Raw genomic sequence first — 20,599 nt, forward strand, 5'->3', positions numbered from 1 at the left:
GACCAAGCGAGCCGGCGGCCGCTTTCGATTTCCCTTTTCCCCTAAACCGCAGCTCTTCTCGCCAGAGTTCGCAGGCTCAGCCGGTTCCCCGGGCTTTCTGGGAGCCCCGCCCTGGCCTGTCCCACTCCCTCCTCCAGCCAGCAGTCCCAGCGCCGGCTCGGTTAAAGGCTCCGACAGAATTTGACCCAGCGGGGACATCGGAGAATCCGGGCCGGGACAGGACCCGGAGCAGCGCCTGCGCGCCAATGGCCAGTTCAGGGTCCCCTGCTCCTTACGGGTGCCTCCTCCTCCCCCGAACTTGCGGCGCGTGGCTGGGGGCGACGGTGCTGCTTCTTGTGGACTGGGTGCTGCTCTGGCGAGCGCTGCCCGGCATAGTCTTCTTGCTGGCGCCCACGGTGCCACCGCTGCTCCAGGTCTGGGCAGTGGGCCTGGGCCGCTGGGCAGTGCTGTGGCTGGGGGCCCGCGGGGTCCTCAGGGCCACGGCCGACTCCAAGAGCGAAAGCGCACAAGGCCAGGGCTGGCTGGCTGCTTTGGAGCCGCTGGCGGCGGCACTGGGCTTGGCCCTGCCGGGACTTGCCTTGTTTCGAGAACTGGGCTCGTGGGGCGTCCCCAGGAACAGTGACAGCACCAAACTGCTGCATTGGGCAAGTCGCCCGGACGCCCTCGTCCTCAGCTACATAGCGGTGCTTCCCGCAGCGGTCCTATGGCACAAACTCGAGAGCCTGTGGGTGCACGGCGGACAGGGGGGTTCTGGAGATGTGGTTACTCGACTACTACGCTGCATAGGCCCGGAGATACGCCGTTACCCGCTGGTTCTGGTCCTGTTGATCTTCTCCTGTCTCGGTAAGGGGGCAGAGGGTAGCACGCAAGGGGATAAGGCAGGAATTAGGTCGGTGGAGCAGGGTAGTGTTGGTTCTGGGAAGTGTGGATGAGGTGGAAGGCGACCTAGCTTGGGTCTTGGGGAGACCACTCCAGTGTAGAGGAAAGAACATTAGATGGACTCCAGTCCTGCCCCAGACATTACTTTGCTCGGCCACCGTGGGCAAGTCTTTTTCTCTGGGGTAGCAGTATCCTCATCTCTAACAAGAGGGCATTTTACCCCATGATTCTCGAGGCTTCCTATTTAAACTCCTGAAAGGTCTTGGGTTGTGAGTTGCAGAGCCTCTTATTCAGGTGTGGAATCCTGGCCCCAGTGTCTTCTTTCTGCCCCTGCCCTCAAGGATAATGGTGAGGGTGGAAGAGAATGTTATGGGGGGCTGTCTGGTTGGAGGTGACATGCTTAGACTTAATATTTGTGACTGACCGAGTTCTCCTTTTCCACTCCAGGGGAGATGGCCATTCCGTTCTTCACTGGCCGCCTTGCTGACTGGGTTCTACAAGATGGGGCAGCTCCTACCTTTACCCGAAACATAACTTTTATGTCCCTTCTCACCATAGCCAGGTCTGGGGGCTGAGGATGGAAGGCTGAGATTCCATTCTAGAGAAATAAGGAGTTGTCTGTGGGGATACCTGGGACCTTCTCTCTCCATCCCCTCAACACTCACCCTGACCCTTTTTCTTCCTTTCTCTCTAGTGCAGTGCTGGAATTCCTGGGTGATGGGATCTATGGCAGTACCATGGGCCACATGCACAGCCGCCTGCAAGGGGATGTGTTTCAGGCTGTTCTCCGCCAAGAGACAGAGTTTTTCCAACAGAACCAAACAGGTTTCTCACAAAACTCTTTCATTATAGATTCATATAGTCTTTATATCCCCATACATCCTCTTTTACTTATAATTTTGATATCTCTCTCTGTCTCTTGTTTTTACACATACATTGTTATTTCTTATACTTGGTATACCTACAGCCTGAACAAAAATTGTTCTTTTTACCTTCTATAAAATGTAGTTTTTCCATTCAGGATTTTCCCATAAATCTATCCCTGTATATCATTAGATAAAAACTATGGAATTTCAAACCAGGAAATTTTGGAGTCTTAATGCCAAACTTTCCAGAGAAGGAAACTGAGCGCTAGACTCAAAATGCTGAAAATTGCATGGTCACCTAATGGATTGAGAGAAGCTTGGGGGAAGAACCCCAGTCTCTTGATTCCCAATGCAGTGCTGGCTATAGACACCGTCTCTTCCTTTCCATCTCCATTATACAACCAGCTTAAACCCTTTCTGCCTGTGTGTATATCATGGGATATACAAGTTCTTTAAGGAACAGAAATCTTTCAGAGAAATAGAAATTTACATGGGCGTCAAATTCCTCATGGTTAAAATGAAGGTCTTTAGCCAAGCTTTTCAGCTCTAATACTCATTTTTCCCTGCATTGAGATTCCCAAATGTCCCCATACTTCTATATGACCTTGTTTGCCCCAGCCTCCTTAAAATACCATGTTGTCACCCCTACTCCTGGCACCCTGGATTGGTATTAGTCCCTCTCATCAATTGGAACCCATCTTATTCATTCCACACTCTTCTCCCCAACCTCTGGCAGGTGCCATCACATCTCGGGTAACAGAAGACACATCCACCCTGAGTGAGTCTCTGAGTGAGAAGCTGAACCTGTTGATGTGGTACCTGGTACGTGGGCTGTGTCTCTTGGGGCTCATGCTCTGGGAGTCCCTGACCCTCACCATGGTCACCCTGGTCACCCTGCCTCTGCTTTTCCTTCTGCCTAAGAAGCTGGGAAAATGGGAGCAGGTATGTTCAGAAAGTTGGCTCAACCACATGGACCCTTTGTCTTCCAGACTTGGAAGACTCAGTTTCTCTCAGATTTCTTTGAGTACAACTTTCCTGGTACCCTCACTGATTCTCCATCTTCATGGAACTCCTTGTCCCTGCAGTTTATGTTCCTAGATTGCTCATTGTTGATCTTCCTAGTCCCTGTGTCTTCTTTTCTAACTTCTGCCCCCAACATGTCTTTAAGAATATGACCCGCAGCCCCTTCTAAGTTATCGCCTCTCCCTTGTATCTATCTAGTGTCAAGGGGGTATGCCTGTGTCCTATTCTTTTCTCACTTACCTTTCGGCCCCTTCTTACTTTTAATCTCCAACCAGGTAACTCAGGTACTGGAGTCCCTGATGGCTTTCTAACCCTGTGTGACATCTCCTTTTCATGTATCCACAGTTGCTGGCAGTACGTGTGCAGAAATCTCTGGCAGAGTCTAGCCAGGTGGCCATTGAGGCCCTGTCAGCTATGCCTACAGTCCGGAGCTTTGCCAACGAGGAGGGTGAGGACCGGAGGTTTAGGCAAAAGCTACAGGAAATGAAGACACTCAACAAGCAAGAGGCACTGGCTTATGCAGTCACCTACTGGACCACCAGTGTGAGCACCTGGAAATGAATGCCCATTCCTTTGTCCCTGAGATGCCTCAACTCCATTCTCTTTCCCATGACCTTGCTCCCAACTCTTTCTCTACTGGGAACCTGATGCTCAATTATCCTACTCAATGTCCTTAACCCCCTCCCTCTTTTTAGGGATTCTAGATAACTTCTTTCACTATGGTATGCAAAATCCTCCCAATCCCTTTTTTAGGGAGTTGTGTCTTCAGTTCTTGAGCCTTGCTTTGCTTCTCAAGGGAAGCTCAGGGAGCCATAAATCCCTGCACCTGGGCTCGCTTCATGTTGGAATGGTGTGAATGTGCTAGTGAGAGTCAGGAGAGACTCAGGGATGAGGGGCATCTGTGATGTAATGGAAAGAGAACTAGACCAGGAATCAAAAGTTCTTGTCTCAGTGTTGCCATTTACTAGCTCTGTGGCCATGGGCAAGTAACTTACCTTCTCTGAGGCTGTTTCCTCACTTTAAAAAATAGGGGTGATAATGACCTTCTTTATAGGGGCCTTGATCGGAGTATCGGATGACATCAAGTTCACGAAAGCCTTTTGTGAAGAGTGAAATGCTACCCAAACATAGGTGATAATGGTGATGATGACAATGACTCCATAGGGTCTCTGATTCATTCTTCCTTTCTACCTATTGAGTGGCTGCTGTTACTTGGGAGAAGGGGACTTTATATCTCCTTGTTGCTAAGGTCTTTGATTCTTTATGTCCCCTCTTGAATCTTGCTCCCCTAATCCCTTTTCTTTGTGGTTTATCCACAGATCTCAGGGATGTTGCTGAAGGTGGGAATCCTGTACATCGGTGGGCAGCTGGTGACAAGCGGGACTGTAAGCAGTGGGAACCTTGTTGCATTTGTTCTCTACCAGATCCAGTTCACCACAGCTATTGAGGTGAGGTCCCTCCAGTTTCACTCCCCAGTGCTTTCCCTTCCCCCATCGCAATACCAACTGTGTTCCTTTCCTTCCATTTATCCTTCTTATATCACATAACCTTGGCAAGCAGATGAGGCCTCCCCACCTCCTTATCATTATTCATATCTCCCCTCCAGGTTCTGCTCAACACCTACCCTAGTGTACAGAAGGCTGTGGGCTCCTCAGAGAAAATATTTGAATACCTGGACCGGACCCCTTGCTGCCCAGCCAGCGGTCCTTTGGCTTCCTTAAACTTGGAAGGCTATGTCCAGTTCCAGGATGTCTCCTTTGCCTACCCAACCCAGCCAGATGTTCCAGTGCTGAAGGTACAACTTACCAATGCCTGTATCCCATCATCCCTACTCTCAACTCTACCATCCTAAATTTTCTTCCAGTCCTCAGCCTACCAAGCGCAGATCCTTCCTAACCCTTCAAAGGCTAAGATAAGTATCATCTGCTTTACAAAGCTTCCCCAAACACAAGAACCAGTTTGGGCTTCCAAGAATAGAAGAGGAAACTCTCAGGGAGAAGGCTCTAGCATCTCAAGGAATTGCTGCAGCAAAATCTGTGTCTCCATTTTTCCATCTTTCCTTTTTCTTTTCATGGCGGAATGTGATTTTTTTCTGTTCTCTGGTGGTATCTGACATCAAGTGTGTGGCATAGTGGTGCTGAGTCTTTGCTTCATCTTGTATCTCTATTCTTTGGAGGGTTGTTATATTTTCCCATTTTTCTCCTTTCTTCTCTGGGGTAAGACATCATGCTATGTAACAAGACAATGATATTCCCAAAGTTAAGGGCTTCAGTCTGTCTCTTGTTGTGTGACTCTCTGGTCTTCAGGGGCTGACGTTCACCCTTAGTCCTGGTGAGGTGACTGCACTGGTGGGGACCAACGGGTCTGGGAAGAGCACAGTGGCTGCCCTGCTGCAGAATTTGTACCAGCCCACAGGGGGCCAGCTGCTGCTGGATGGGAAGCCACTTCCCCAGTATGAGCACCGCTATCTGCACAAACAAGTGAGTAAGAAGGTGGCATAAGGGGAATGGAGAGCATCAAGTAAGAAGACCATTCTCACTGAGTATTCTGAAAGGAGGATTAGTGAATGGTAGAAAACCTTGGGTGGTGATAGGGTGTCATCCGGAGAGAGGGTGTGTGATGTTGTAATATGATCTCAATAAAGATTTTGAGTCTTGCATCCCAAGATAAAAATTCACCTGTATTCCTTGTTCTGAATATTTATCGTATTTCATCCCAGGTGGCTGCAGTGGGACAAGAGCCACAGATATTTGGAAGAAGTTTTCGAGAAAATATTGCCTATGGTATGACCCAGGAGCCAGATATGGAAGAAATCACAGCTGCTGCAAAGGAGTCTGGAGCCCATAGTTTCATATCTGTACTCCCTCAGGGCTACAACACAGGTACTGTCTCCATTCATCTCACTACCCAAATAACTGAAACCCCAACAGTCTTGCTTTCATTCTTTAATTCCTTCTGCCCCAGTGACATCAATTTGAAGTTCCAACAAGATCCTGTACCTATGGTTCCTTCATTCTCAGAACTCCATTCATCTTCCCAAAACCTCCCCTATTTAGATGCATCTGTTGGTCCTTTGTGTGTGTGTGTGCACGCACACAGTTGCACTTGTACACACATGTAGTTATTCAGCTGTCACCTTGGCTCTTGTCTCTGCAGAGGTAGGCGAGGCTGGGGGCCAGTTATCAGGGGGTCAGCGACAGGCAGTGGCCTTGGCCCGAGCATTGATCCGGAAACCACGCGTACTCATCCTGGATGATGCCACCAGCGCCCTGGATGCAGACAATCAGTCACGGGTGAGAGAGTCAGCTTAATGCCTATATCCTACCCAGTCTTTCTTCCTTTACTCATCCCATGTTAGTCATACTAACATCATAAATTATCCAAACCAGTCCTTGCAATTTTCTCAGCCCCTTTAGCTTCTCCACATCACCCAGTTCCTATAGCCTCTCCTCAAGACACCTAGAACAAGTTAAAAGAGACTATCTACTGATGTTGAATCTCTGAAGCCAAGCATAAGAAAAGGCCATCCTAATAATATTAACTAAAATTAACTGAGCTTTTAGTAAGTGCCAGATATGGTACTAGGCCCTTTACATATACTACTTCACCCCTGTATTCATCATAAACCCTTGTGATCTAGATGTTGTTATCCTCATTACACAGATGGCAAAATGGAGGCTGAGAAAGGTTGAATAACCATTTCAAGCTCATACAGCAGCTGAGCAGCAGAACCTAGATCAAAATTCAGGTCTGCTTGACTTAAATCCTCATGCTCTTTACCACTAAATTGTATTTCCTTAAAACAGAATATAAAAATTCCCAGTTCATGAGTAGAGGAGAGACTATTCAGTAGCCTTCACTCATCTCCTATGGGTTTCACTGTAGAACTTTCTTACTTTTGTCCCATTTTTGCCACCTCATGAAATTATTCCTTAACACAAAGATTTGACAGAGAAGCACTCAGAACAGGAATCTTCAAGTCTTCTCGGGGTTTGTTGGCAGAGGTGGCAGTGGTTCTGCTGAGGTCTGTCCCAGCCCTTGAAACACAGCTGTCTTCCTTGGGAGTGGCCCGCAGCTCTGACAGAATCTACGTCTTTTCTCAGGTGGAGCAGCTCCTGTATGATAGCCCCCATCGGTTCTCTCGGTCTGTGCTTCTCATCACTCAGCGTCTAAGCTTGGTGCAGCGGGCTAACCAAATCCTCTTTCTGGAAGAGGGTACCATCTCAGAGGCAAGAACCCACCAGCAGCTCATGGAGAATGGCGGACGCTACTGGGCCATGGTGCAGGCCCCTGAGGGGCCAGATGCTCCAGAATGAGAGACTTCTTGGACCTGCACGCTCCCCACCCCCGTTTTTTTTTTTTGTTTCTTTTCTTCTCCTCTTCCTGGTGGAGAATTTAGGAACAAAGATCTTATCACTGGTAGGGTAGGCAGCTGCTTCTAGGAGTTACTTCCTAACATGTAACCTTGATGATGCCTGAAATTCTGCCATGAGCAGAATTTTTCTCTCCGAGTCCCTCTTGATAATGCCATGACCATAGTGGTTATAACTCCTTAGTGTCACTGGGTTTAGAGCCAGGTGTGGATAGCACTCTGGAAATGAGAAATATTGAGAATATGCAGAAAGGGGAAATCAGCTCCTTTCTAATACAATCAAAGGCATTATGTTGACCTCTGAACTGTGGATTCTTGATATTTATAATAAAATGGGTATTTTGTACAGTGGTTTCTAGTGTGTTTCTGGTACACCTAATAGCTCAACAGCTTTTGCAGCACACTTTTCAGGGTCCTCCTGTCTCCCTCCTCTAGCATCTTCCATGTTTCACAGCCCTAAATGCACCATCTTCTCCCTTAAGTTTTCTATTTCCTGTGGCTCCCACTGCCACCACCCGCCTCCCCCCGACAACCATGACTAGCAAGAGCCCAGACAGAGCCCTCCACGGTACCAGCAGCTGCAGCTCAGAACCATGGACTTTCTGAGGTGGAGGATAGGGGGAGAGCGAGGCCTCACCCTTCTTCACCACCTCGCGCGCTCCAGTTCTTCTGTGAAGGGCTCACCCAGCTCGGAAATAACAGCACCTGCTGGGGTAATCTCAGAGTAGGAGGCGTGGTTGTTTCGTACACCTTCCATTCGGGTAGGGCCAGAGTCTTGTGACGTTAACAGTTGCTGGGCAGATTAGGCCCACACAGGTTGTAAGGAGAGGCGGAGTTTAGAGGCGTTAACTCAGTAGTGCTCAGCCAAGTAAGAATTACCCAAGGAGGAAAGGGCCGAAGGGGCCTGTTCTTGTGGGTGGCTGCAGGTTAGGGAGATCGTTGAACGGGGTGCGGATGGGGTGGGGTGGGGGCCTATGAGAACCACGTTGAAAGATTCAGAGATTGCACCTTCTCCTTGGTGCTCCCATTTCCCCTACAGTAACACTTGGGTGTAGGCTGCTGCTGGTTGCCCCAGGACTTGTCCTCAAGACTCAAACTCCCACATACTCCGAGCCTTTCCCTTACTTTTATGAAATGATGCTCTTGCGAGCCCTCCTCCCCCTAGGTGAAACTGCTCCCGGCCCGTCTGCTGACTTTCAGCTTTCTGGTTGAGGCTGTGCCTTTAAGGGTACGACGCTATCCCCTCAACATTTCGATAGGATGCCCGGTCTGTAGATGTCTTTCGCTGTAACCTCTTTCTTCTCCTTCCCTTCCTTCCAACAGTCTACTACCCATCGTTTCCTCAACCTCCAAGAAGCCAGAGAACAGACGCCTGTCTCCAACATGATATTCCTGGCCCCCGGTCACCCACAGTCCCTTCTCGGAAAGGGCAGGGGGATGTGGAAAAAAAAATTCTGGTTCCCTCCCCTTTGGACTGAGGCTTTCGCTTTCACTTCCTCCTCCGAGAGCCGACAGGTCTCCGGTGCTGGCGATCATGGCGCTCTTGGAGGTGTGCGGAGCCTCCCGAGGGCAGCGCGAAGACTGGGCTCTCCCCGGCGTGGGAAGCAGGCACCGGTCGGACGTGGGACACTACAGTTTCTCTAAGCGATCTCCGGAGCTTGCCCTCCCCCGGGGAATGCAGGTTGGGGCTGTTTGGGAACCCCGAGGGGATGCAGGGAGGGCGCAGAAGAATGGAGGGGCTGCTTTGAGACTGCCCCGCGGCGGAGCTCGCGCTAGGGGGCGTCCTTTAGGCCCAGAGGGCAAGGTCCAGGCCGGGACCCCGGGGAGAAACCACGTGGGGCTGGAGGACTGATCGCCCAAGGGTTTGAAAGTGCAGGTTAGGGAATGGACAAAGACTTAGAGGTAAGGTTGGGGCTGCCAGCGGAAGAAAAGTCTCCCTGCCCTTTTTCCACCGCACACAAATCACGAAGCCTTTTTCACGGGCTTATCAAATGGTAATAGAGGGCCGTGTAGAGTCTTGGAAAACCTGTGAACTTTGGTGGCTTGCCCGGCCTCGCCTCCGCAACTCATTGTTGTGTGACTTGGATCAGTCTAGGTCTCAGACCTCTCTTTTGTAAAATGGGGATGCTATTAATATAATAGTCAAATGAGCTATGAATGCCAAAAACATTACAGTCACCCTTAAATTCTCAGTTATGGTAGCATTTGCTTGCTTTCATTTTTATTGCACTGGAAAATGGAAAAAGTTGGTGCCATGTGCTTCTTCTTTTCCTTCTCGCAAGCCATTTCCTCCTGGAGACTGGTTATTAACTGTTGTATTTATTCATGGTTGGCGAACTTTTCCATATCTCCTCACCTCCATACTCTCTAAAACTTTTTCCTGGAGCCTACTGCCATAAAGCGTTCAGTGCCCCTTTCTCTACTCTTACTAGCCAACTGAATTCTTCCGGTCCCTGGGTGGGGACAGAGAAAGGAACGTTCAGATTGAGATGGCCCATGGCACCACCACGCTGGCCTTCAAGTTCCAGCATGGAGTGATTGTGGCAGTGGATTCCCGGGCCTCCGCTGGGAGCTACATTGGTAAGTGTGTGTGCTCCAGCAGGCAGATTCTGGGGAGCTGGACCCTCCTCTCAGCAGGAGCCCAACATTTACACCAAATCGGAAACAGATATTGATTTAGGACACACAGGGAGAGCTGTGGGGTCATTATCCCTCTCTCAAAACTCAGTCTTTTTCCAGCCAACTTACGGGTGAACAAGGTGATTGAGATTAACCCTTACCTGCTTGGCACCATGTCTGGCTGCGCAGCTGACTGTCAGTACTGGGAGCGTCTGCTGGCCAAGGAGTGCAGGTGAGCAAGGCTTCTCATCTCCCTTTCTAAGCCTAGTGGTCAATCCCTGGATGCCCCAGATCACTGCTCCTCACCCTTTCCTCTGTGTTTCTTGTTAGAGCTAATATAGTATTTCACACAGTAGCCTTTTGGTGATAAAACCCCCCTCCCACATCTCAGCCTATGCTCCTGCTAATGAGCCAGATAATTTGTCCAGTTATTTATCACTGACACCATCAGCCCTGGTGGGAAATATCATTTGTTAGGGTTGCTTTTTGTATTTTAGGTACTTTAAATTCCAAATCTCTTCCTGCTCCTTATATCCTGCAAAATAATTCCTTCCAAAGGCTTATCTCTCCAATCATTTTTTGCCCCATCAAGTGGACCACTCAGAGAGCTAACCTTCCCCTGCCATCTGTAAGTTCTCCCTGTCATCCTGACCCAGGCTGTACTACCTGCGGAATGGGGAACGAATCTCAGTATCAGCAGCCTCCAAACTGCTTTCTAACATGATGTGCCAGTACCGGGGCATGGGCCTCTCCATGCGCAGCATGATCTGTGGCTGGGACAAGAAGGTGGGTACTCTCCATTCCCCATGTTCTCCACCCATAGGTGAGAAATCTTTTTCCCCATTGTACACCCCCATTCCCTCCCCTACAAGCTCCATGCCATGTAAAACACTTGGTTACAGAACTGTTCCAGTGTATCTATGGGCCATTTCTTGGCCCAGGTGTGGACCAAGCTTGTATGTTTTATAAGCTTGTCTCTTTTGATAAAGCAGTTGATTCTAAGTGAGTTTTTCCTTTTTTATTTCCAAAGTTCTATGATTGTTACCAAAGTGCTATCCTCACTCAAATGTTCTGTGGTGATTTTCATTCTTTTGTACGCTTTTTATGGTTTACACTTGAATCTCAATGTTACCAACACCTCCCTCATCAATTTCAACCTGGAACTTTCTTTCATCCTATAGGGTCCTGGACTCTACTATGTGGATGAAAACGGGACTCGGCTCTCAGGAAATATGTTCTCCACTGGTAGTGGGAACACTTATGCCTATGGGGTCATGGACAGTGGCTATCGGCCTAATCTTAGCCCTGAAGAGGCCTATGACCTTGGCCGCAGGGCTATTGTTCATGCCACCCACCGAGACAGCTATTCTGGAGGAGTTGTCAATAGTAAGAGACCAATGCTACAACCACCATGCCCCAGGGGGTGGCATGGGGAGACGATTAAGACTGGGAGACTGGGGGGAGGGGGGGAGGGCGGTGCAGAGTGGGAAGAGGTTTTCAGAGTCGGAAGAGGGGCATTGAAGGCTTTGAGTGTGTGTATATGTGCTGTTGCCACCTTTAACAAAACCTCATTACAGGAATGTGCCGAAGTGAAAGGTGACTCCATGTTATTTTCCGATTTGCCCACAGTGTACCACATGAAGGAAGATGGTTGGGTGAAAGTGGAAAGCACAGATGTCAGTGACTTGATGCACCAGTATCGGGAGACCAATCAGTAATGGTGGCAGAGCTGGGCAGGTCTCTTCTGGGAGAGCCTTGCCGACTCAGGAAACTGGGTCAGCTTAAGCTCCAGGAGAAGGAGGGGCCTAACCTGAGCCCAGAGAAATTGGCTTGTTGGCCAGTGGGAGCTGGCAGGGTTTTCCTCCTTCTGTATGTTCTTTATTTCAGAGAGCACCTCGCCCCCACCCTGCATCTTCTGGGTGTCCCATTAAGCACAATAAAGGAAAACAGTTATAAATGAGTCTGTGTTGTGGCTGAGTGGGGTTGGGGCTGTGGTTGTTAGGAGGTATGGGGGGAAGAGCAGGAAATAAAGAGAGGTATTTCCTGGAGAGGAGTCTCTGGGTAGTGCAAACGGTTAATTTGCTCAACTGCTAACAGAAGGACTGGAGGTTCCAGTCCACCTAGAGGTGCCTCGGAAGAAAGGTCTAGCAATCTACTTCCAAAAAATCAGCCACGGAAAACTCTATGGAGTACAGGTCTACTCTGACACAATGGTGTCATCATGAGTCGGAGTTGACTTGATGGCAACTGGTTGGTTTTCCTGGAGAAAACATTTGAACCCCTATCAAAACTTCAGTTCCCCAAGAAATGGGATCTCCCCAACTATTTCTCCTGGGTTTTCCTTCGATACTCACCTCTCTAGGACCTCAGGAAGGCTGATCATTGTCTACAATCACTTCTTTGCAGTTTTACTTAGATTAAGATCTTTTCTATAGGGACACAAACTGGAGACTCCTATGTGGTCTGTTGTTAGTGGTTTGGGTATTTGGGAGTAGGGCACCTACAACAACTGTTTTTAACTTTGTAGAGTGGGATGAAAAAGCTTCCACCTCAATGTGTGTGATAATTGTAAACACCTTACTATTCACCCCAAGTAGCACTTAGAGATATTGGATATTGAATATGAAGATGGATATATTAGGGATTCAGTTTCATGATGTGTCACACTTCATTGCCAGATGACAGGACCATGACTAAAGAGAAAGAAAGGATAAGGCAGACTCTCTGAAGTGGGGAATATGAAGAAAAAGTAAAAGAACCAGGTCAGAGAAAAAGGCATGAGATTTTCTGAATTATGTTGGAGTGACAGATGGTGCCTCTCAGAGGAGAGTTAGTCCAGGTAAAAGCTGGAAAACAGGGAGCAGCTGAGTGTGGTGGTATTTTTTTTCATTAGGGAGAGATCCTTACAATCCCAGAAATGGACAGAGTTGGAGCAATTTTAGTAATCCCCTACTTCAAATACCCTCTCCCTTATTTTAAACTTTAAGTGACTCATTGGTAGTCACACCAGTAATTTTTCAAAAGGGTGGTTTGGAACCCAAGTGAGCCTTTCTTTGGGGAGTTTTCCAGTTTGGAAGGTAGTTCCATCCTGAAGAGTTATTTCTGGAGTAAACAAATCTGCATGCTCCATACATAGACACTGGATCAGGTAAGACCCACAGAAGCCTATTTTAACCAATGTTAAAGTAGACCCAAACACAAAGTCCAGTGCCCGGGATTTCCCTCACATACAGTAGGTGCTCCCAACATAATTTAGAGAACAGATTTAGAAGCTTCTGAGCATGTATCTTGCTCAAGGTGCCCTGTTGAGAAAGAGAATAAAGACAAAGGGCCACCTACACTCAAAATCTGTAACTGGAAATACCCCTAGGCACTGGTGAGAGTGACTAAAAAACAAACGAACAAATCAACCAGTTGGGGTCGACTAGATTCCAACTCACAGCAACCCTATAGGACAGCACAGAACTGCTCCACAGGGTTTCCAGGGAGTGGCTGGGATTCAACTTCCAATCTTTTGGTTAGCAGCCAAGCTTTTAATCACTGCACTACCAAGGCTCCGCTGAGAGTGACTAGAGCTTTCTATTTAGGCGAAGTCCTTCGTGTCTCCCGCTGAGTCCGGCTCTCTTTTTCCCCCCCTCTAAAGCTGAAGGTTGGACAGGGGAAGCCGGCAGTTCTCAAAATAGTTTCAGATCTTGAGGTTGTAACTGACAAAATCCAGTGGCTCTCCAATTATAAACAATCTCAATTCTTGAAATAGAATAATTTACCTAATGACATTTACAAAAAAATTTCAGTAGTTTTATATTACAGAGTAACTGCTGTTACGGGTGAGACATTTCAGGGTCCTGGCCAAGGGCGCACAAGCATCCGCGAGCCTGGCTCTGTGATCTGCCAGTCTCGCGCGCCCTCTCTTGGCGGCTCCGCCCTGAACGAGGGCGTGGTGAAGGAAGAGAAAGCGAAAGTGGCACAAGCCCGGATGCCCTCGGTTGGAGAGCGTCGCTCCCTGATAAGGGGGACGCCAAGTTGGGGCGGCTGGAACGGAAGATTTCAGAGCTCAGCGCCTGACCGAAGACCTCTGGAGCTGCAGTCCCCAAGCCGCCTCTGGTGAGTTCGTGAGTATAGAAAACCGGAGCGCCGTGAGGGATGCATCCCAACCCACCACCCACGCGCCCCGCTTCCCGACCCTGTGGACCGCGAGGAGTGGACCGGCGCCGAGCAGGGGCCGCCAGACTGGAACTCGGCGGCGGCAGGTGGAAGTTGGGGTGGGGGAAGGCTGTCAGGGAAAAGTTTCTTTTTTTTTAAAGGAGGTGGTTCCTGATGGTCTGGCTCCCCATCTCCCTCTGACAGGCAGCAAGACCTTCTGTAGTAGGAGGGAACTGATGAGCACGGGGTAGCCAGGGGATCTTTCAGCCGATAGGTTGGGTGAGATGGGGGTGAGGCGATAGGGACAAGAACTGGGACTCCACTTCCCTAATTTCGCACCTTCTCTTTGGGTAGCACAAACGTTTTGCAGTCGGCTGCTAACGAAAAGTTGGCAGTTCGAACCCATCGAGCTTATATCAAGATTACAAGCAAAAAAACCCTATTAGAGCTCAGTTCTACCCTATAACACAGGGGGCTGCCGTGAGTCAGACATAACGGACTTTTTTTTTTTACCCACAGGTAGCACCATGCCGCGCCTTGACCTGAGACCCTGGGTCTGCCTGCTGCTGCTGGACTCGGCCTTTCTTTGGGTGCTTCAAGGGACTCTGGGGGCTCTGCTTCCCGGAGGCCTTCCAGGCCTATGGCTGGAGGGGGCCTTGCGACTTGGAGGGCTGTTAAAGCTGGGAAGGCTGCTGGGATTTGGGGGGACATTGCTGCCCCTGCTCTGCCTGGTGATGCCCACTTTTCTTTCGCTGAGGGCCCTGGTCCCAGGGGCCTTGCATGCACCCCCAGTCCGAGTGGCTTCAGCCCCTTGGAGCTGGCTGCTGGCCAGCTATGGGGCTGCAGCGCTAAGCTGGGCATTATGGGCCATACTGAGCTCTGGGGGAGCCCCTGCCTCAGCCCAGGAGAGGAAGCAGGGCCAGGAGAACAAAGCATTGATGTGGAGGCTGCTGAAGCTCTCTAGGCCAGACCTGCCTTTCCTCATTGCTGCCTTCTTCTTCCTTGTTATGGCCGTTTGGAGTGAGTAGGGAGAGGGCATGGCGAGTTGAAGGTGGGAAAAGGCCCTTGGCACTAGCACTTTCATCTCTTATCCTTCATGCCTTTTTCAGGTGAGACATTAATTCCTTACTATTCTGGTCGTGTGATTGACATCCTGGGAGGTGACTTTGACCCTGAAGCCTTTACCAGTGCCATCTTTTTCATGTGCTTCTTCTCCTTTGGGAGGTAGGTGATGGGCAGTTGGGTCCGTTTGCTAGCCCCAGATGTTTATGTTCATTGTTGTTAGCTACTGTCGAGTTGGCCCGTGCACAATGGAAGGAAATGATACTTGGTCCTGTGCCATCAACATGACCAGTTCTCGATCAGACCAGTGTGATTCGTAGGGCTTTCACTGACTGATTTTTGGAAATAGATTGCCGGACTTTTCTAACTAGTCTGCCTTAGTCTGGAAGACCCATTAAAACCTGTTCAGCATCATGGCAACATGTGGGCCTCCACTGACATACAGGTGGTGGCTGTGTATGAGGTGCATTGACCAGGAATTGAACCCAGGTTATCCTGCATGGAAGGCAAGAATTCTACCAGTGAACCACCAATGAGCTAATCCAAGTCTTTAAAGGGGCCCTCATTTTCCTAACCCCATTTTCATTCCCTTTTGTACACAGGCATATGTAGTTTAAAACTAAAACGTGTGTATTTATTCACCATTCTGATCAGTCTATTCATTCTTCTCTTCAGTTACCGTATTTATCCAACATCTTCAATGTCTATATTACGTTTATGATAAATACAATCATGGGTGAAGGTGGTATAAAAGGAGTTTATGTGTCAAATGGAATGTCTCTCAACATTTCTGTCTCCTTGAAGTTCCATTTCTCTTTTCTGCCTCCCTACTTCCCACCCCTAAGTCTGTCTCCAAATATCTCTCTTGTCATGTTGGGCATGTTTTTCCCTCTTGACCCTCTGTTCATAACTCATTTTGCCAGATCCTGAAGATCTTAATCTGAGGCTTATCATCTTGCTCTCGCTTCTCTTTTCAGACATACTCAGGAGTCTGCTGTCTTAAAACCAACCAACCAACCAGCAGACAAACAAAAATACTGCCTGATAGGGCCAGGACTAGGGTGAGACAAGTGAGGCACATAGGGTCATGCAAGTGCTTTCCTCCCTTCACCCTAGTCCTGGCCCTAGTGCTTGATATTGCTTCTTTTTTATGGCCTAGCTTCACTTAGGATGCCCAAAAAAAAAAAATCTTTTTTTATTTTTTTATTGTACTTTAGATGAAGGTTTACAGAACAAAGTAGCTTCTTATTAAACAGTTACTACACGTATTGTTAAAAAACCAATTCTTCATCGTGCCTTCATTCCACACTTGTTACTCTCTACTGAAACCAACTGCTTCTTATTGATCAATCCCAGTGCCTTTCTAAAAAATCAGTCCTCAATTCTCCAGGATTCTCTGTAGCATTTGGTAGTGAAATAACCTCTTATTTTTTATCTCTTTCCTCAGCGTTTATGAACTCCCTTTCTACCTCCCAATCCACTCTGCCTCTTCTGGAGAACTTTTCTTCTTCTGGACTCTTAAATATGGGCTTTTTCTCATGACTTAACATTGTGATCTTTAAAAAGAGTTTTCCTGTTGAGCTAACTCAGGTCATCTCTGCAGGGACTCCCAGACCCATATTTCCAGTGCTGATCTCCAGTATTATAAATTCACTTGCCCCCTTGACACTTTGATTGGATAGCCCACTCTCACCTCACACCCCATGGGCCCAGAGCTCTAGATGCATCATACTCCTTCCTGGTCCTCTTGAAAGTGGCTTCCTCTTCTTCTTAGTCACAAAACCCCCAGTGTCCTAAGCCCTGAGCATCAGCATTGTTGATGCCTCCTTGTTTTCAAACACTAGCCTTGTTATTTTCTACTTTCAAAAATTGTCTCCCATGGCTCCTTCCTCTCCATCGTCACTGTGATCACCAAAGTTGTCATTTCACGTCTGGACTATCCCAACAGCCTCCTAAATATGGTAACTGAATTTGTGTTAGAAACCCGTATTTTCTGAAACACGTACTTCTATACGTTCATATTTTTTCCTGAAAATTGTTGTAAAAAATTTGTAATTTCAGTTTTATTGTAAAAACGTGGTTGATGTAAGAGGAATTCTTCAACTTGAGGAATGATAGGGATGGGGAACAGTGTGGCTCGGGCTCTGGAAAGTGGGAGGGCAGGTAGTTCCATTGATGCAGTTCCCGTAATGAAGTATCTGAGACTAGGGAGAGGGACTCTGGGGACAGGGGAGGAAAGAGACCAAGACAGAGGAGAAGCCTGGATAACAGTGAGGCCAGATCAGAAGCAAACCTTGGGCTATTTTTTCCCCCATGATTTTTTTTCACTTCCGTTACGGTATTCCTTAATGTCTAGCACAGAATGAACTCCACAGATATCCATCAATTTGAAGTGTTATGGTTTTGTTTTCACATCTAGTTAGCTCATCATGTCTTCCTTTCTTCTCGGTTTATTTCTGCTCCTCTTGTCTCTCTCTCGTATTTCCCTCTCTTTTGCCTCTCTTGGTACACTTTCCCCAACCTTGTATTTCTTTTCATTCTGTGCTTTCTCCTCTGCCTTTCTCACCTATTCCCTCTGTCCCTGAGCCCGTGTCTCCCCTTCGTCCTTCTGCTTCCTCCCCTTGCCCCCCAGCTCACTGTCTGCAGGCTGCCGAGGTGGCTCCTTCCTCTTCACCATGTCCAGAATCAACTTGCGAATCCGGGAACTGCTCTTCTCCTCCCTGCTGCGCCAGGACCTCGGCTTCTTCCAGGAGATTAAGACAGGTGGGGCCTGGAGTCCAGGGCTGGGATCCCCCAGGACTCTCCTTGTTCCTCAGTTGCCTGCCACCTGCAGCCTCTCCTCCTGCCTTTGTTCAGGATGCCAGGGCCTGGATAGGGCAGTGGGGCAGCCTCCATCCAGTCTCTGTGCAAATCAGGGGCGGTGTTTAGAGGAGAGGACTGTGTCAGAGGAAGAAGTCAGGAGGGAATTTCTGGGGGCTCTATGTTATGCTTGGTGCTTGGTTTCCTCACCAGCTCTGTCTTCCCCAGGGGAGCTGAACTCACGGCTGAGCTCGGATACTACCTTGATGAGTCGCTGGCTTCCTTTAAACGCCAATGTACTCTTGCGAAGCCTGGTGAAAGTGGTGGGACTGTATAGCTTCATGCTCAGCCTGTCACCTCGACTCACCCTCCTGTCTCTGCTCAACGTACCCCTCTCATTAGCAGCTGATAAGGTGTACAATTCACGCCATCAGGTACATGTGGATGTTAGGGAACCCCAAGGGGAGACTAAAACTTGAAGGGGAAGAAGATGTCCCATTCATTGCTAGAGGCTCTCCTAGTGGTCTTTTCAGTCCTTAGAGCAGAAGTTCTTAGCTGGGAGGTGGGGTGGGAGTCCATGGACAAGCTTCAGACAGTCCATGACCCCCTGAGACTCATGAAAAATTGTGTGTGTGTGTGAGAGAGAGAGTGTGCGTGTGTGTATTTTTCTGGGGAGAGGATAACTTTTATCAGATTCTCAAAGGAGTCTGAACTTACTTTCTCCATAAAAAAAAAAAACCATTGCCGTCGAGTCGATTCCAACTCATAGTGACCCTATAGGACAGAGTAGAACTGCTCCATAGGGTTTCCAGGGAGCAGCTAGTGGATTCAAACTGCTGACCTTTTGGTGAGCAGCCAAGCTCTTAACCACAGGGTAGAGAACTTTTCCTTTTATAATCATAAGAAGGAATTCGAATGAGTGTAGAGAAAGTAGAAGGTGCAGTCAGGAGGTCCTGAGTCTGAATGTCAGCTCCACCATCTGTTAATTCGCTGTGGCTCTTTGGCCAGCTACTCCCCCATTTCTCATCAGACACTGGAGGTGGTATGAATGACCTTATATGAAGGTAAAAAATAGAGCGTGTATCTCCTACCCTACCTAGCATTGAGAGCTCAATAATATTTTGTTCCCTCCCTCCTTCACTCTTGTTATTCCTTCTGAAGGAAATGTAAGGGAGAGGGATATTTTTAGGTAGATTGGGGAGTATCCTCAGGGCTGGAATGAGACATGGGCCTGCTGTCTTCTGTCTCATGGACCCTGTATCCCCTGCCCCACTTTTCCAGGCATTGCTTCAGGAGATCCAGGATGCTGTGGCGAGAGCAGGGCAGATAGTGCGGGAGGCAGTTGGAGGACTGCGAACTGTCCGGAGTTTTGGGGCAGAGGAGCATGAGGTCCTTCGCTATAGGGAGGCCCTTGAACGTTGCCGGCAGCTGTGGTGGCAACGAGACCTGGAACGAGCCCTGTACCTGGTCTTCCGGAGGGTGAGACAAGGAGGGTGAGATGGGGAGGATGAGACAGCTGAGTGGCTGGTGGGAAGAGCCCAGGGAGGGGGTAGAGGGAAGGATGGTGAGCCTGCATTTGGTCCTGGTGTCCTGTTCAATGTCATAGGGGCAGGGAGGGGGAAGGAATGGACAGACTCCTCAGCCTCATCTCTTTCTTCTTCCCTCACAGCTGCTGCACTTGGCAGTGCAGGTGCTGATGCTGAACTGTGGTCTGCAGCAGATACTGGCTGGAGATCTTACCCAGGGCGGGCTGCTCTCCTTTCTGCTCTACCAGGAGGATGTGGGAAATTATGTGTTTGTGAGTGAGGAGCCTGCGCTTGCAGCCTTTTTTCCCGTGTTCTTCACTCTGGCCTTCTGGGCCTTGGGCTTTACTTGTTCCCTTTTTAAAAAAAAAACCTCATTTTGTTATGGAGAATTTCAAGCGTATGCCAAAAAAAAAAAGAGAAGGTAATGTAATGAACTATCACCTGGTGTCTTGGTTATCTAGTGCTGCTGTAACAGAAATACCACAAGTGGATGGCTTCAACAGATAGAAGTTTATTCTCTCACAGTCTAGTAGGCCAGAAGTCCAAATTCAGGGCATCAGTTCCAGGGGAAGGCTTTCTCTTTCTGTCGGCTCTGGAGGGAGGTCCTTGTCATCAATCTTCCCCTGGTCTAGGAGCTTCTCAGCTCAGAGACCCCCGGTCCAAAGGACGTGCTCTTCTCCTGGCTCTTGTTTCTTGGTGGTATGACGTCCCTGTGTCTCTCTGCTTGCTTCTCTTTGTTATATTTCAAAAGAGATTGACTTTAGACAAAATCTAATCTTGTAGATTGAGTCCTGCATTGTTAACATAGCTGCTTCTAATCCTGCCTCATTAACAACTTGGAGGTAGGATTTACAACGTGTGGGAAAATCACATCCGATGACAAAATGGTGGACAGTCACGCAATACTGGGAATCATGGCCTAGCCAAGTTGACAGATATTTTTGGGGGACACAATTCAGTCCATGACACCTGGCTTTAACAGTGATCAACTCGTGATCAATCTTATTTCATCCATTTCCCTTTCCACTTCCCTCACCTGTGTTATTTTGAAGCCAATTCCAGATACATCATTTCATCTGTAAATATTTCAGTATGTATCTCTAAAATGTAAACACTTTTAAAAAATATAAGCACGAAACCGTTATCATACCTAAAAGAATTAACAACAGTTCTTTAAATACAGCAAATATCCAGATAATGGTCTGATTTCTATTTGTCTCGTACGTGCAGTATATATATCTAATAGCTTGCTTGAGTCAGGATCCAAATAAAGTTCACGTCTCTGTACGTTAATATATATGTATATATTT

At 48.3% G+C, this 20,599-nt stretch overlaps 3 protein-coding genes across 5 annotated transcripts in view; all 3 read left to right on the plus strand.

Moving 5' to 3' along the window:
- The first annotated feature begins 45 nt into the window (after window positions 1-45).
- Window positions 46-7,486, plus strand: TAP1 (transporter 1, ATP binding cassette subfamily B member). 2 transcript variants are annotated; one of them, XM_023725721.1, is made up of 11 exons: window positions 46-843; window positions 1,327-1,441; window positions 1,574-1,704; window positions 2,482-2,567; window positions 3,114-3,311; window positions 4,088-4,216; window positions 4,375-4,563; window positions 5,075-5,248; window positions 5,488-5,650; window positions 5,925-6,061; window positions 6,872-7,486. In XM_023725721.1, exons 1-11 carry the CDS (start codon window positions 246-248, stop codon window positions 7,082-7,084), a joined length of 2,133 nt encoding a protein of 710 aa, XP_023581489.1. In that variant the 5' UTR covers window positions 46-245; the 3' UTR covers window positions 7,085-7,486. The 2 variants fall into 2 exon arrangements, with proteins under 2 accessions (XP_023581489.1, XP_004391038.1); XM_004390981.2 differs by having other exon boundaries at window positions 246-843; window positions 2,482-2,687.
- Window positions 7,487-8,649: 1,163 nt separating this feature from the next.
- On the plus strand, window positions 8,650-11,719 carry PSMB8 (proteasome 20S subunit beta 8). The gene is made up of 6 exons (XM_004390982.2): window positions 8,650-8,821; window positions 9,573-9,720; window positions 9,880-9,991; window positions 10,416-10,545; window positions 10,941-11,145; window positions 11,389-11,719. Exons 1-6 carry the CDS (start codon window positions 8,675-8,677, stop codon window positions 11,475-11,477), a joined length of 831 nt encoding a protein of 276 aa, XP_004391039.1. The 5' UTR covers window positions 8,650-8,674; the 3' UTR covers window positions 11,478-11,719.
- A 2,041-nt stretch (window positions 11,720-13,760) lies between these two features.
- TAP2 (transporter 2, ATP binding cassette subfamily B member) overlaps window positions 13,761-20,599 on the plus strand; it is a 37,507-nt gene continuing 30,668 nt past the window's right edge. For both annotated transcript variants that reach the window (XM_023725720.1, XM_004390983.2), the window contains exons 1-7: window positions 13,761-13,863; window positions 14,422-14,922; window positions 15,012-15,126; window positions 17,597-17,727; window positions 17,992-18,197; window positions 19,045-19,242; window positions 19,433-19,561. In XM_023725720.1, coding sequence (XP_023581488.1) covers window positions 14,430-14,922; window positions 15,012-15,126; window positions 17,597-17,727; window positions 17,992-18,197; window positions 19,045-19,242; window positions 19,433-19,561 — 1,272 coding nt within the window. In that variant the 5' untranslated portion in view covers window positions 13,761-13,863; window positions 14,422-14,429. The remainder of the gene's footprint in view (window positions 13,864-14,421; window positions 14,923-15,011; window positions 15,127-17,596; window positions 17,728-17,991; window positions 18,198-19,044; window positions 19,243-19,432; window positions 19,562-20,599) is intronic.

Source organism: Trichechus manatus, unplaced genomic scaffold (assembly GCF_000243295.1).
Source record: "Trichechus manatus latirostris isolate Lorelei unplaced genomic scaffold, TriManLat1.0 scaffold00382, whole genome shotgun sequence".
NCBI classification, from domain to species: Eukaryota; Metazoa; Chordata; class Mammalia; order Sirenia; family Trichechidae; genus Trichechus; species Trichechus manatus.